Raw genomic sequence first — 13,725 nt, forward strand, 5'->3', positions numbered from 1 at the left:
AATATCCATAGTTTAAATTCGGTTGAAAATATTCAATTTATTTCTGCCCTATGAACATTAAAACAAACTTTAAGAACCAGATAGGCATAAGGAATCAATAATTAACTCATTAATTACACAAATATATATTTAACCCCTTTCTAGGTAGTAGATTAAGATCAAGTGGTGGAAAAAAGTGGTGTTGTTGGGCTGGTATATAGCTCTGTGGCAAAGCACTTGCCTAACAAGTACACTGTTGTGAGACTAAAAAAGAAAACACAAAGTGGTGGGGGATTTTGTTTGTTTGCTTGCTTGCTTGTTTTCTGTAACATACTATACTATTTAGTGTGAAAATATATGAAAGGATCACCTAACAGAATACCACGTTCTATTACTAGAGGAATTCATATGCAAAGTGAGATCTAAAATAATAGGTAGGAAGAAGTTAGATAAAGGGAGATGGGGCCAGAGTTGCACATGATGTGAAAGTTATTCATTCTAATAGAAGTTTATGAATGGAAAAGTGAATTGGAAATGAACCGGAAAGAGAGACATGAAGTACTTTGTAAATATATTGAAAGAATTTGAACTTTACCCCAACATGGGGATTCATTAAAGAGACTGAATCTAGGGAGTAATACATTAGCATCTGGATGTGCACCAGTTGCTTTTGTTTTTAATCCTTGCTACTCAAGATGCTGAGTATCTAGTCGAGGACTATGGTTCAAAGCCAGCCTGAGCAGAAAAAGGTCCAAGAGACTCTATCTCCAAAATAAACCAACAAAAAGCAGAGCTGTAGGTGTGTCTCAAGTGGTAGAGTACTGTTGAGAAGCAAGCTGAGCAAATGGAAGGCTCTCAGTTCACATTTCAATGTTGGAAAAAACTATCTGTAGTTTGGAAAACTTAAGGGAAAGAACAAATGAGAAAACTTATTACAAATCCACCTAAGAATATAATAACTGACATACTAAATAATTATAATGGAGGTAATGAGAATACAGCTGGAAAGAAATTGACAGAGGCAAAATTGATTTAAGAGTAAATAAAAAGATTAGGTTGTGAGGTTGAGTGCAGGTATTAAGCATGGTCCACAGGTTTGGGGCTTAAGTGATTGTGTAGGCTGTAATACCCAGAGAAAAGGAAGGACCCATTTGGAGAGAAGTTTCAAAACGAGTTCAGTTTTAACTATAGGGTTGTAGATATTTGTAGAATGGTTAAGAGGAGATGTCCTACAAGTAGTTATGTAGATATAGTGCTCAGGACAAATACCTGATCTAGAGTGGAATTAGAGTAAGATAGATGATTTGAGTTATGAGTGGGTTGAAGTCAAGGGAAAATGAGTAGGAAGAGAATATGCTAACAATTATTAGTTGAATAGAAGAAAAGAAGTCCCCCATGGAGATTGAAATGCACCAGGGAAAATAAGCAGAAATGATAATTATATTGTCTTGAAAATCAAGGAATGTAAAAATGTTTAGAAAGAATTGCCTTCAAATAGATGAAAGATATAAAGCTTTGAAAAGTATCTTATAATTAGCAAAATTACCTGCACAGAACATATGATAGTGCCTTTAATTCAAGTTGAAAAGGCAAAGGCTACAGTCATAGATAACTTCATTCTAAATGAGATGATCCCAGCCAGGTCCTAAAGAAATCGATGGTTTAGGAGGGGGAGGGTAGGGGGGGAGGGATGGTAAGGGGGAACAAAGGAGGAGGCAACAATACTTGATAAGAAATGTACTCATTACCTTGTTCATGTAATAGTAACCCCTCTGTACAGAATTTTCACAATTAAAAAAAAAAAAGAAATCGATGGTTTATAATAACAAACTAGAATATCTTGAGACTTTAGGAAGTCATAATCCCTGTTAGATGACAACAAAAAATGATGTGAGTGGTGACACTGATGAAGATGCATAGAATGCATAAATGCACATGTTAAATTGAAGCTCTTCTACAACTATTTAAGGATAATAATAATCATAAAAATATTCATGGGTAGTATGTCTGCTCTAGGTAACTAAAAGGTGAGTTCCAGAATTCTATTGTGTTGAAATTTATTGTATTGTAATTTATATATTGAGATTATTTTATGTGTATGAGATTCTCTGACCAGGAAAAAAAACACTTAATGGTAAATCATATTACCTTCTCTGTAGAAATTCACCAATAGCTCTTACTTGTCTAAGCTAAAGACTAAAATCTTTCTCATGTTCCAAAAGGACCCTATATGACTTTGATTCCAACCGTTTCTCAGTGGGCTCTTCACACATTCCAAACTAGGCTTCATTTAGCTTTTCCAACATTCTTGCTTTCACCTTAAGATATTTGTTCATTGGATAAAGAAAATGTAATATATAAACTTTAAGATCTTGAAAAAGGAAATCAACACAGAACTTAAAAAATGGCAAAACCTCCCATGCTCCTGGATTGGAAAGATTAACATCGTGAAAATGGCAATACTTCCCAAGGCTATCTACAAATTCAACGCAATACCTATCAAAATTCCACCCTCATTCTTCAAGGAAATAGAAGAGGCAATCCAAAAATTCATATGGAACAACAAAAGACCACGAATAGCAAAAATGCTCCTCAACGGAAAGAACACTGCTGGAGGAATATCAATACCAAATTTCAAACTCTACTATAAAGCCATAGTAATCAAAACAGCTTGGTATTGGCATAAGAACAGACCTCAGGACCAATGGAATAGAATTGAAAACCCAGAAATGAACCTACAGACCTATAGCCATCTAATCTTCGATAAGGGAGCCAAAACAATACAATGGAAGAAAGACAGCCTCTTCAGTAAATGGTGCTGGCAAAACTGGTTAACTACATGTAGAAAACTAAAGCTAGATCCTTATATATCACCCTGCACCAGAATCAACTCCAAATGGATCAAAGACCTTGAACTCAAAGCAGACACTCTGAAAACATTACAGGATGGAATAGGAGAAACCCTAGGTCTCCTTGGCTCAGGCCGAAATTTTCTGAATAGAGACCCAGAAACACAACAAATCAAAGAAAGGTTGGACAAATGGGATTGCATAAGGTTGCAGAGCTTCTGCAGGGCAAATGACATAGCTAGCAAGATCAATAGAAAGCCCACGGATTGGGAGAAGATCTTTACTAGCCATACAACGGACAAAGGTCTCATATCTAAAATATACTTGGAACTCAAAAAATTAAACCCCCCAACAACAAATCCTCAAAGAAACAACTGCCCAATAAATAAGTGGGCGAAAGACTTAAAGAGAAGCTTCTCTGAAGAAGAAAGAAGGATGGCCAATAGACACATGAAGAAATGTTCAACATCCCTAGCCATAAAAGAAATGCAAATCAAAACAACATTGAGATATCACCTCACTCCAGTTAGAACACCAAAAATCAAGAACTCTAACAACAACAGATGCTAGAGGGGATGTGGACAGAAAGGAACCTTACTTCATTGTTGGAAAGCAGTATGGAGGTTCCTCAAAAGACTTCACATAGAACTCCCCTATGACCCAGCAATCCCACTTTTGGGCATTTACCCAAATGTTTACAAACAAGACCACACTAAAGCTACCAGCACAACTATGTTTATTGCAGCATTATTTACCATAGCTAAGATATGGAACCAACCCAGATGCCACTCAGTAGATGAATGGATCAAGAAAATTTGGTATATATACACAATGGAATTCTATGCCTCCATCAGAAAGAATGACATTTCCCCATTTGTTAGGAAATGGAAAGGCTTGGAAAAAATTATATTAAGTGAAGTAAGCCAGGCCCAAAGAAACATAGGTCCCATGGTTTCCCTTATTTGCAATATCTAGTATAGGCATGAGTCAAGCGGAAAAGGTCAGATAATGTGATGTTAGGAAAACGAACCCTTAAATATGTATTTTAATGTTTTTGTTTCTTTCATGCATGTGTTTCTAACGCATTTGTAAGATTATTTCTTTGTTGCTTTGTATGTCCCTCCCCCACAGTGTAACCCCCGCTTTCACTATATTTGATGTCAGTATAACATGTGGAGGAGATGGGGACAAACAAGTCGTTTAAGGATTCAGGTGGACCTGTTGCAACAATGAGAAGTACAAAATGTCATGTCAAAACCAGCTTTACAATGTCGGTGTGGAGTGGGGAGGGGGGGTATGATTGGGTGTGGGGAGGGGGGAGGCTGGGAAGGGAGGTGAAGGGTAAACAAAGGAGAAGGCTGCAATGCTTGGTAAGAAAAGTATGCATTATCCTGCCCATGTAATTGTAACCCCTCTGTACAGTATGTTCTCAAATAAAATAAAATAAAATTAAAAAAAAAAAAGAAAATGTAATATATATACATATATATATATGCGGGGATATATGTGTGTGCATGTGTGTGTATGTGTGTGTGTGTGTGTGTGTGTGTGTGTGTGTATGCCTCCACCAGAAAGATATGTTCCATGGTTTCCCTTATTTGCAATAACTAGTATATGTCTAGGATAAGCAGAAAATCTCAAAAGCTATGTACATGTGACCATATAAGATGAACTAAGCGAAATGAACCCAAAGATAGGGACATAAGAGGTTTTATCTTTCTTGCTGTTGTTTTTAATGTATTTATAATGTACTATGTAATTTTTTGTTTCTTTTTTAAAAAGTTTTTTATTGTGAAAATACCATACAGAGGGTTTACAATTATATGAGCAAGATAATGAGTATATTTCTAATCAAGCATTGTTGCCTCCTCCTTTGTTTTTCCCCTACCATTCCTGCCCTCCCATCTCCACTACCCCCCCCCTCCATTGTTGCAATGGGTCCACCTGTATGTTCTTCCCCCATGGTATAATCTCTGTTTTCATTCATTTGATTCCAGTGTCCTGCATCTTGTTTATACATTTTTCTATTTTAGGGAGGGGAAGAGAAAACACAAAATGCTGAAATAAGGATACAAGTTGACCCATTGAAACAATGAGATGTACAAGACACTATGTTGAAAAAAAACTTTACAACTTTGGAGGAAAGTGGGAAGGAGGAGTTGGGGAAGTCTGGAGGGAAGGGATGGTAGGGGAAAAACAAAGGAGGGGAGGTAACAATGCTCGATAGGAAAAGTACTCATTACCTTACTCAGGTAACTGTAACCCCTCTGTACAGTATCTTTACAATAAAAAATATATACTAAAAAAAAGTTTTTTGTTCATTCTCTTCTCTGTCCTGAAAATATTCTCTACATTTTCTCTAGTTAATACCTAATTATATCTTTAAATCTCAACTCTTCCTTTATAACATTTATTTATTTGAAACATGTAGTCAATACTCATGTGTGTGCATGTACACATACATACACATATGCTTACAACTACTGGGGCTTTTTTCCTCAAAATCTGAGTACTCACTTAATTTTTTGATCAAGGCTGGTACTCTACCACTTGAGTCACAACTCCACTTCCAGGTTTTTTTTGCCAGTCCTAGGATTTGAACTCAGGGCCTGGGTGCTGGAGTTTGTGCCTTTTTGTACACAAGACTAACACTCTACCACTTGAGCCATAGTGCCACTTCCAGCTTTTTTGAGTTTATTGGTGATACGAATCTTGTGAGGACTCTTCTACCTTGGCTGGCTTTAAACTGTGGTCCTTAGATGTCAGCCTCCTGAGTAGCTAGGATTACAGGCATAAGCCGCTGGTATCTGGCTCTTTCTATTTGTTATTTTTTAAAGAACGTATTTTTATTGACTTTTTCTCAGAAAAGTAGTGCATACTTTTGTTTTTCATACTCCCTTTAGTTTTATTTCAGGAAAGCAAGCCAAAGCTGCCCCTGTTTTAAGAAAGAGTAATTTAAGAATGTTATAGTAAGTGAATAAAAGTTGAAAAACCTAATTTGCTTCTCTCAATTTGTGAAAACCCTGTAGACGGCAACTTTTTTCACAATGCATTTAAGTACCTAAGTGTTGTATAATATAAATGTGATTTCTTTTGAAAATTTTGTAGGCACAAATGTCAATTCTTGCTTGGCATTGGTGGATCATGCCTGTAATCCTAGCTACTCAGGGGGCTGATATCTGAGGATTGTGGTTCAAGACAGCCTAGTCAGGAAAGTCCATGAGACTCTTATCTCCAATTAACCACCAGAAAACTGGAAGTGGTGCTGTGGCTCAAGTGGTAGAGCGCTAGCCCTTGAGCTGAAGAGCTGAGGGACAGCACCCAGGCCCAGAGTTCAAGCCCCACAACTGACAAAAAATAAAAAAGCCAATTCTTGGCTGTGTATTATGTTACATATTCTCATATATGTAGATCACCTCATTCCACTCTCATCAAACTCCTTGAGATTTTTTTCTAAAGTTTAGAGTTGAAGAAGTTGATTTTCATAGGGGAAAAGCCTTTTTCCTACAGTAACACAAAGTAAACAACAAGACTAAAATTTGAATCTATATATTCTAAGTCCAACCCAAAATCTTTTTATTGCTACAAGTTCAACATTTTTGACACTAGACTAAATAATTCTCTTTCATGAAGGTCTGTGCTCTGCAATAGAAGATATTTGGCCTTTACCTACTAAATGATAATAATATTTTTCTGGTTGTGAATCAAAAAATGTCATTGTAAAATGACCTCATTGTAAAATAAGAATTATTTCCAGTTTGGAACTATTGTGTTTATTATGATACCTCTACATTTTAATCTAAAACTCTCAATTTTAAATAAACAGCTTACAAAGAAAACACAATTGTTTGAGCCATTTCTATAAAATAAATGAAGCATGAACAAAAGAGTACTATGTGTTACAGGTTTGTGGGGTAAGTGATTTCATGTAAGGACTTGAGTAATTCTTGATTGTGGTGCAAGAGAGGAAATCAGAAAAAGGAGTACAAAACTTGGACTAAGAGGAAAAGTACCAGTTGAAAGAATTAGCTGAATCCAACAGTAGAGAGAGTTTGTAGTAGGAAAGCAGACATGTTGAGGAAAAACTAAATATCTACAAGATATATAAAGAGTCATAAATCTGAAAGTTCCTAGATACTTTAATTAGTAGAATTGGGAGTCAAGAACATAATCAGGGAATCAATCAGGAAACACTAAAAAGACAAAAACAGTGATAGAATGGAAGTGTGTTGTGTGCTACATATTGGAGTAATGCTCACTGAAGGGCAATATCTAACTTGTCTTTCCTTTGGATATTATGTGGTAAGCAGGATAAGAGATAATGCTCAGACTTAGTTAATATGAAGTATAATATAATATGAAATATTACTAAGCAAAACATTTCAAAGACTCCCTTTCTATACTAAACTGGAAATTTTCACTGATATTATATAATTTAAAACTAGAAGTATGATTTAAAACATTATGGCATCTCATTTTCTTCATAGCAATCACAAACAAGTTACCACCCCACAAGAATATTGTGTTAGCCACACAACTCATTACATACTTTGAACTTCTGAATGATTCCATGGTTCTTCTGCCATATTTATTATTCTTATTATGTCTTAAAGTGTAAGTTATAATGTGTTATATTAAGTACTGTGATTTAAGTGACATTAAGTTTAATGCTGCTGCTGTGGAGAAGAATACATGTGAAAATAAGTGACTTTGGAAAGAGGTTAAACGTGATGAGATTCCCTGAGAAAGTTAACAGTGGGTCTCTAGTGTCAGTTTAGGAAAGATCAATATAAGGAAAAACAGCATCGAAGCAAAAGGCTCAATGGCTATAGATTTATATGTACTGGGAACATATTCTCACTATTTCACCTTCATTGCTATATAGGAAAATTTGCTTATAAATATGAACATTTTGATTTATTTAAGACCTTAAGGAATATATTCTTCTTATAAAATTAATATTAACTTTAAATAGACCTTAAAATTAATACTGACCTAAATTTGGCCTTGAAATTAAAAACTGTTTATTGATACATTGGCAGGAGAAAGTAAGTCACAACATGAAAATTTTTTCAATTATTAATCAGCATAAATTCTAAAGAGGAAAACAATAAAGTCTATGAAACAAACAGAGGGAACATTTTAAACAGGAAGACACACCAAGATTTGTCTGAGAAAGCAGTGTTTACACTGAGCCTTAGTGAGTAGAAGTTTATCAGGTGGAATCATGGAGGGAAAGGCAATACAAACAAATACCTTGGGCAGGAAAAAGCTTGCTGGTTTGAGAAACTGAATGAATGTCTGACTGAAAGGCGAGGTGGTAAAAAGGCCAGGTGGTGCAGAGTTTTGTAGACTGCAAGATCAGAGTGTTCCAAGCACTTGGAGAATGGCTGTGGATTCTAATTCTGGATCTGATAGAAGGATGGTGTTGGTTAAATTATTTGCCTGGGGTGGGTGGGGCAGGTGGAGGGAAAGGCTGTCAGGGATGGTAAGGGGAAACAAAGGAGGAGGCAACAATGCTTGACAAGAAATGTACTCATTACCTTGCTCATGTAATTGTAACCCCTCTGTATGGTATTTTCACAATAAAAAAAAAATTACTTGCTTCTCTTTGTTTCAATTTCTTCATTTGCTAAAAAGAGTTATTGGCAAGGCTCCTCATGAAGTTTGTAAGGTTTAGTGAGTTAAAATATATAGTTTGTTCATTTTCAAGATTTTTTTTAAGTCTGAGAGGTGCTGTTATAGGTTCTTAGCTACTTTATGTTTTTAGAAGAAAAAAGATCACAATCACTCCAGCTACTGCTTCTCTCTTGCTGGAAATTAAAAGGTACCCAAAGCATTTTAAATAGCTTTTTGAGCTTCAAAGAATAAAGGATGCAATCACATACCCATCTGTAATCATTCTAATTTTATATGTAGCATTAAATGGCCCAGAATTGAGCAACAGTCTCTTTTATTAGGGACTGATCTGAAATTTCTCTTGAAATGTGTCCTTGTGTCATGTTCATTTTATTCTTAGTGACACCAAAGTGAGAATACTCCAAAGGCTTCTGGGTAACTTACAAAGAAGGAATTCAGTTTAGTTTGAAAAGGTTTTTGTTTTGTTGTGTTTTGTTTTGTTGTATGTGTATGTGTTTGTTTTAAGTATTGGGCAGTGCTTAAGTTCACTGACTAGTTTTTCACCTCTGTAAGAATTATATTGCTTTATTTCACATTATCCCCCTGTGTTATAAAGTTCAATTGTTGTACTTCAAGTCTCCAATCGACATTTCCTTTGTATGCATATACTGGAATGATTTTATTTAATAAAAAAAGAACATCTCCTATGTGGATTTTAAATTTCCCTTATTAAATATTTATATTTTCAAAATGTCTTTATTTAATTGAGTGAGGTGCTCGGTGCCATTTTAAAATAACCTCAGGTGGTAGGTGTAATGACATATCAAAGATCTGACCTTTAGCATTTTAGGATTCTATTTGTCTGCATTTCCTTCTGCATTCATTTAGTCTTAATTTATATGCTATTTTTGTATGACTTAATGAGCAGATGTATTAGCATAAGATTCATTAATCATAAAAATATATCTGTATACATGATATTTCTGTACAGTCTAACTAGTGATTTTAAGTTCATTTATATCTCAACTATGAAAAGTAGTGGACTGTAGAAGGCTGACCAGTATTTGCACAAACCTCATTCATTCTCATTAAATGCTTGGCAGATAGACCCTGGATCTCCTAAACTGATACCTATTCCCTTCTCACTTTTTTTCAGTCAGCTTATTATATTCTTTTATTTACCCAGAGATACCTTATTTTCCAATTCTCTGCTATTCCTTTTAAAAGAAAATTGAATGTAATATTTACACTGATGTAATTAAATTAACATCTTGCAGCCTCTTTCTGCGTGCTTTGGTAGCATAGATAATCATTTGTCTGGGTAGCTTACTGAATATAACCAAATTTACAGGATAATGATCATACACAATAATATGATATAAAAACTGATTTTTTCACCTATGCATTTAAGTATCTTTATATTGATTTTTAGAAATGGACATTCTAAATGGAAATTTTTGTAATCAGTCTGCATTATTCATATTTAAATTTTGTATTTTCTCAGTTTACATAAATCATTGTCTCAAGAAGAAAACTTGAAGGATCAGTTTAACCATACTCTTAGTACCTATGAAGAAGCTTTAAAAAATCAAGAAAACATTGTTCTCATCACTCAACAACAGAATGAAGAACTGGCTACCCAACTGCAGCAAGCTCGAACAGAGCAAGCAAACATGGAATTACAGCTTCAGCGTGCCGTGGAAGCCTCCCATGTGGCCAGTGAAAAAGTGCAGAAGTAAGTAAATGAACTCGCCTTAATTTTAAAAATATGAAACATAACAACAATGAAAAAGCTTTCATTTGGGAATTGAACAGTGTAAACTTATTGTTTAAAAAAATTTTTAAAAAAAACTGGCCTGATGCCAGTAACTCAAGCTTGTAATCCTCGTTACTCAGGAGGCTGACATCTGAGGATCGCAGTTCAAAGCCAGCCAGGGCAGTGAAGTGTGTGAGACTCTTATCTCCTATTAACCACCAGAAAACTGGAAGTGGCACTGTGGTGGTTCAAGTGGTAGAGTGCTAGCCTTGAGCTAAAGAGCTGAGGGACAGCAGAGTTCAAGCCCCACGACTGACCAAAAAAAAAAAAAAAAAAAAAAAAAGTAGATTTAACTGAAGTAAATTTGTTGCATATATTCCTGTTTAGGACCAAAAAGTCATTTTTGGGGGAAATGATGTTACTATTTAGGATGGATTATTTTTATTTAATAACAGATCTTATCTGCTGTAGAGACTGTACTGTTAGAATCATTCCATATGCCCACACAAATATAGTAGTCAAAGTTATTTGAAGGAGGAAAAGGCTGTTGTCAACTTACTACCAATATTCCTGGAACTTCAATAAACTCCTGCTAGAGGGGCTGGGAAGGTGGCTCAGTAGTAGAGCGCTTGCCTTGCATGCATGAGGCCCTGGGTTGGATTCCTCAGCACCACATAAGCAAAAAGAAAAAAAGCCGGAAGTGGCGCTGTGGCTCAAGTGGTAGAGTGCTAGCCTTGAGCTGAAGAGCTGAGGGACAGCGTCCAGGCCCAGAGTTCAGGCCCCATGACCGACAAAAAAAAAACAAACTCCTGCTGGAGTTGAGATCATTGACCTTGCAATCTGAGACTTCTAGATACATAAAATCCTGTACAGTGAAATTAATTTTCTTGTGTGTTCTTTTGAAGTATTCAATGTATCTTTTCATAATGCAAAATTGTATTTGTTTATTTTGAATGATCTTTGCATTGTTATTAAAATTTAAATAATGCTGCGCAGTTATTCCATTCTTATAACAGCCAGCAGAATGTTAACAACTTACCAGGCAAAGAAATTACTTGGTAATTTATAAAATTTGAACATAATAGAATTTTTCTGAGGAATTTTAATGTAATAAAACTGGTCATTGCAATTTTCTATATGTATTGCAGATAGTATTATATCATTCATATGCCTAATTACACTCAGTTTCTAATACATGCATTTTTTTCTTAATTTTTATTTTAGTTTCACATACGAAGTCGTGCTTACTTCTAGATATTTTGTATTTTACTTCGTATTTGAAGATAAGTCTTCTCAACCATTTTCCCTAACATCTCTGAAATTTAAATTAATAGTCCAAATTCAGGTGAATCTCTGTCAAGACTACTGTAAGATAGTTTGGGAATTACACATATTAATCTTTACAAGTGTGCCTTCAAACTTTTCATTGATGTAAATACTTTTTTTAGGTTTGAAGATTAGCTTTATATTCAGTCCAAAACTTTACCTAGTTATTCACGATGTGTATTAACAGTCCAAGAGCAATATAATATGTAGGTGGCTCTAATTTCATTGTAAATAGCAATCTGTAATTTTTGGCAGCATCTGATTTAGCTCTGTTAGCTCAAAATCTCCAAAACATTAAAATGTACATATTTTCTTTGTCTTCATTTCTATATATCACTAAAATTGCCTGAACCAGTGGTTGGTAGAGGATAATTTTTTTCAAGTCAGTTTTTGAAATGTCAAGTTTTATTTCATTTTTAATTTTAGATCTCATCAACTAGCTTAATGGTTTGTTTGGGGAAAAAAAAAACATTTTTAAACCAAGAAGTAGAATAAGAATAATCTCACACAATTACTTGAAATTGAACAGTTTTCACTCTTGGACAAATTCTATTTTATTATCCTTGTTTTGCATTTTTACCACAAACAGTTCCAAACTTTTTTTTTTTTAATAGTGAAAATACGATACAGAGGGGTTACAATAACATGAGCAAGGTAATGAGTACATTTCTTATCAAGCATTGTTGCCTCCTCCTTTGTTCAAAACTTTTTAATAAATGGCCACTCTGTGGTTAGTATTGAAGCATATCTACGCTATTTATAAAAGTTTAATGTTAAAATTTCAATGTTAACTATCGTAATGTTAAAATACTATGAAATATCAGAATTCAAGTATTATCAAGATTAGTATGCATATTTACTTTAGTATGTTTCATTTTAATTGCCATCAGGTAGGCAAAGTGTATCTCCATGGAAGTTTATGTGAATATCATCTTTTTTGCATTTCTTCACTGCATTTATGAGAAAAGTTATCCTTTGAAAAGAAACCAAGTAAAAAGACTTTGCATGATAGTATTAGTCTTCTCTATACCATCTAAAATTACTCTTATTAGCAAATACTTGGAAAAATCTTCACAATAAAAATTCTCAAATAACTGATCAATAATCACTACCTCGTGTGTGTGTGTGTGTGTGTGTGTGTGTGTGTGTGTGTGTGTGTGTGTGTGTGTGTGTGTATGTGTGTGTTATTCTGGAGCTTAAACTAGGGCCCAGCACATTTTCTTGGCTTTTTTTTCTCAAATCGCACACTCTAACACTTGAGTCACACCTTCACTTCCAAAATTTTGGAAATTAATTGGAGATGAGTTTCACCAACTTGTCTTCCCTGGCTAGCTTCAAAATGTTATCCTCAGATCTCAACTTCTTGAGTAGCTAGGATCACCATTGTGAGCTGTCAGGTCCTGGCTGACTCATCTCTAATTTTTAAATTTGCATTCATTCTTCTGCTACTAAGATTAAACTCTTACACTGAAGTTGTTCTTTTTAAGGTCACAATTATTTCCTCTTTTATATCCATGGCCCGTATTTTTATCATACAACTGATATATGATCATGGCAAAAAATAAAAATGTTCATACATCTGCAGTAATATAATGGCTTAAAATTCAGATTTTGGATTCATCATGTATAGATGTATACTTGGACATTTTCTTTTAAACCATTGAATTATGTGGTCAGTGTTACACCTACTTCAATGTTGTTGTAAGAACCAAATGAAAGAATGTATCAGTGCTTTCAGAATTATGCACTTTAAATATTCCTCCTTCTCTTGCCATCTCACTATACCATCTCATGCCTTAGTAGAGCTCTGTCCTTCCAAGAGTGAATGCCTTTACAAACATTGTTCCTTCTGCTTGGATCATTGGCCCTTTCCCCATAGGAACCTTTTTAATCCTATGGGAGTTAGTATAGTAGAGGATAGAAAAACAACTTTGTAGGAAAGTTAAACAGTCTTGGGTTTGAATTACTGGTTTCTTACGTTTCACTTGTGAGATTAGGGGCACATTACTTATCACCTAGAGGGGAATGTTTCTCACATAACTCAGTTATACTGGCTGTATGGGCAGGTTTCTAATAAGGGACTGATTGTATCACATGTAAAATGCTTAATATACTGCAAGTTACTATTTTAAATATTCTAAAAGTTGTTATTAATATCATCATATTTGTCAACATAACAAGACCACTCTAATTTGC

At 34.7% G+C, this 13,725-nt stretch overlaps 1 protein-coding gene across 3 annotated transcripts in view; it reads left to right on the plus strand.

The window, feature by feature from the left end:
• Mipol1 (mirror-image polydactyly 1) overlaps positions 1-13,725 on the plus strand; it is a 301,417-nt gene that overhangs the window by 249,549 nt on the left and 38,143 nt on the right. For all 3 annotated transcript variants that reach the window (XM_042677896.1, XM_042677898.1, XM_042677897.1), the window contains one exon: positions 9,952-10,182. In XM_042677896.1, coding sequence (XP_042533830.1) covers positions 9,952-10,182 — 231 coding nt within the window. The remainder of the gene's footprint in view (positions 1-9,951; positions 10,183-13,725) is intronic.

This window comes from Dipodomys spectabilis, unplaced genomic scaffold (genome assembly GCF_019054845.1).
Source record: "Dipodomys spectabilis isolate Male_0828 unplaced genomic scaffold, ASM1905484v1 ptg000042l, whole genome shotgun sequence".
Lineage (NCBI taxonomy): Eukaryota > Metazoa > Chordata > Mammalia > Rodentia > Heteromyidae > Dipodomys > Dipodomys spectabilis.